The 1,516-nt window shown below is 45.3% G+C and overlaps 1 protein-coding gene across 1 annotated transcript in view; it reads left to right on the top strand.

The window, feature by feature from the left end:
* Positions 1 to 1,183: 1,183 nt before the first annotated feature.
* Positions 1,184 to 1,516, top strand: part of LOC106012346 (epididymal secretory glutathione peroxidase) — a gene marked incomplete at its 5' end in the record, with an annotated part of 3,687 nt that continues 3,354 nt past the window's right edge. The window contains 1 exon segment of the mRNA XM_013085070.2: positions 1,184 to 1,431. Within this exon segment, the coding sequence (XP_012940524.1) occupies positions 1,207 to 1,431 (225 nt within the window).

Raw genomic sequence — 1,516 nt, 5'->3', positions numbered from 1 at the left:
TCTCTCTCTCTCTCTCTCTCTCTTACTCTCTCTGCCACCATTACACCCTTCCTTCTATTATATACCCCCCCCTCGCTTTGTTCTACATTATTCAACAAAGTCCACTCACTGTTGTTACTGCGGTGTCGACTCAATGGCCCTGTATATCCCCTCTCAGCCCTTAACCCCCATCATCACCCCTCCCCTTTCAACAACCCCATTAATCCCCCCCCTCCCCGCCTCATCCTGCTCACCAGTTCTTAGCATCCACCAGTGGCCGAAAGATGACCGGAACTGCCTGTCATGGCCCGCGAGGTGACAAAAGAGAGCGTGGCATGCAGGCAGCAGATATTCGGAGACGTCTCTGGCGAAAACCCATAGGAACTATTCGGAGACGTACTCCCGCACACAGATGCATTGCTTTGGGGGGTCAAAATGCGTATCGTTTGCTGAAGATCACGCATGTAGCCACTTCAACTGTCGCAAATCAATTATTTTCAAGAAATTTCAAAGCTAACTGCAAAATATCAAATTATGGGTTTAAACAGGGGGGGGGGGGGCATGCCCCTATGTAACCCCCCAGATATTATACTTGGTCTAGAGGCACAAAGCATTTTGATTGGTCTATATCCCGTCGGAGACGTCTCCGAATAGATGCTGCGTGACATGCACACATACGGTTGCCTTGTTGACTCGCGCCTGTGTAGTTCAGTGTGTGCTCATACGCTGACACAGAAACTCAAGCACACATGGCGACCTCAGAATTACATAGTTCCATCTGACATTTTCGGACGTTTTGAGTAACTAAGACCATGAGGTCAGAAATCAAAATGTTTTTTTCTTCTCTATCAAAATTGTAAGACTTCATGAAGAGGGGCGAAGAAGCACTCCCGTCTTCCTAAGATCCCAGTTCTAACATTCAATACCCCTTCAATTCAATACTCGTATCACCTAAGATCGTGGGTGGTTGGCGGGTGCTCTAATGTGGTTTGCTCCTTCTTTCCTATCAAACATCTATCGTCCTTATCTCTCCTCCTTCTTTTTTCTGTTCGTTACTCTCTTGTAACGCCTCTAATCTTTGGCACTTATATGACCTTATTGTGTTGCCAGTGCCATAAAACTCTTACTAAAACTAAAACTAAATCAGCTAAGATCATTCTTTCTTTCTCGCTGATCACTGTTTTAAATATTATATTTTTTTCAGGTTACACTCAGCAATACCGCCAAATGAACGCACTGCTCAGAAACATTCCCGCGTCCCAGTTTAGCATTGTGGGATTCCCCAGTAACCAATTCGGACATCAGGAACCGGGAGACAACGCCACAGAGATACTTAACGGTTTACGCTACGTTCGACCAGGGGGAGGGTTCGAACCCCACCCGGACATGCACATGATGCTTAAGTGTGATGTGAACGGACCAGATGAGATTCCTCTCTACGCGTACCTCAAGGTGGGCATTTATTTGTTTGTTTGTTTGTTTCTTTCTTTCTTTGTTGGTTTGTTTGTCTCTTTCTATCTTAAAGTTTATTTTAATA

The sequence above is a fragment of the Aplysia californica genome, unplaced genomic scaffold (assembly GCF_000002075.1).
Source record: "Aplysia californica isolate F4 #8 unplaced genomic scaffold, AplCal3.0 scaffold00341, whole genome shotgun sequence".
Lineage (NCBI taxonomy): Eukaryota > Metazoa > Mollusca > Gastropoda > Aplysiida > Aplysiidae > Aplysia > Aplysia californica.
This window is presented reverse-complemented; position numbering and strand designations above follow the sequence as displayed.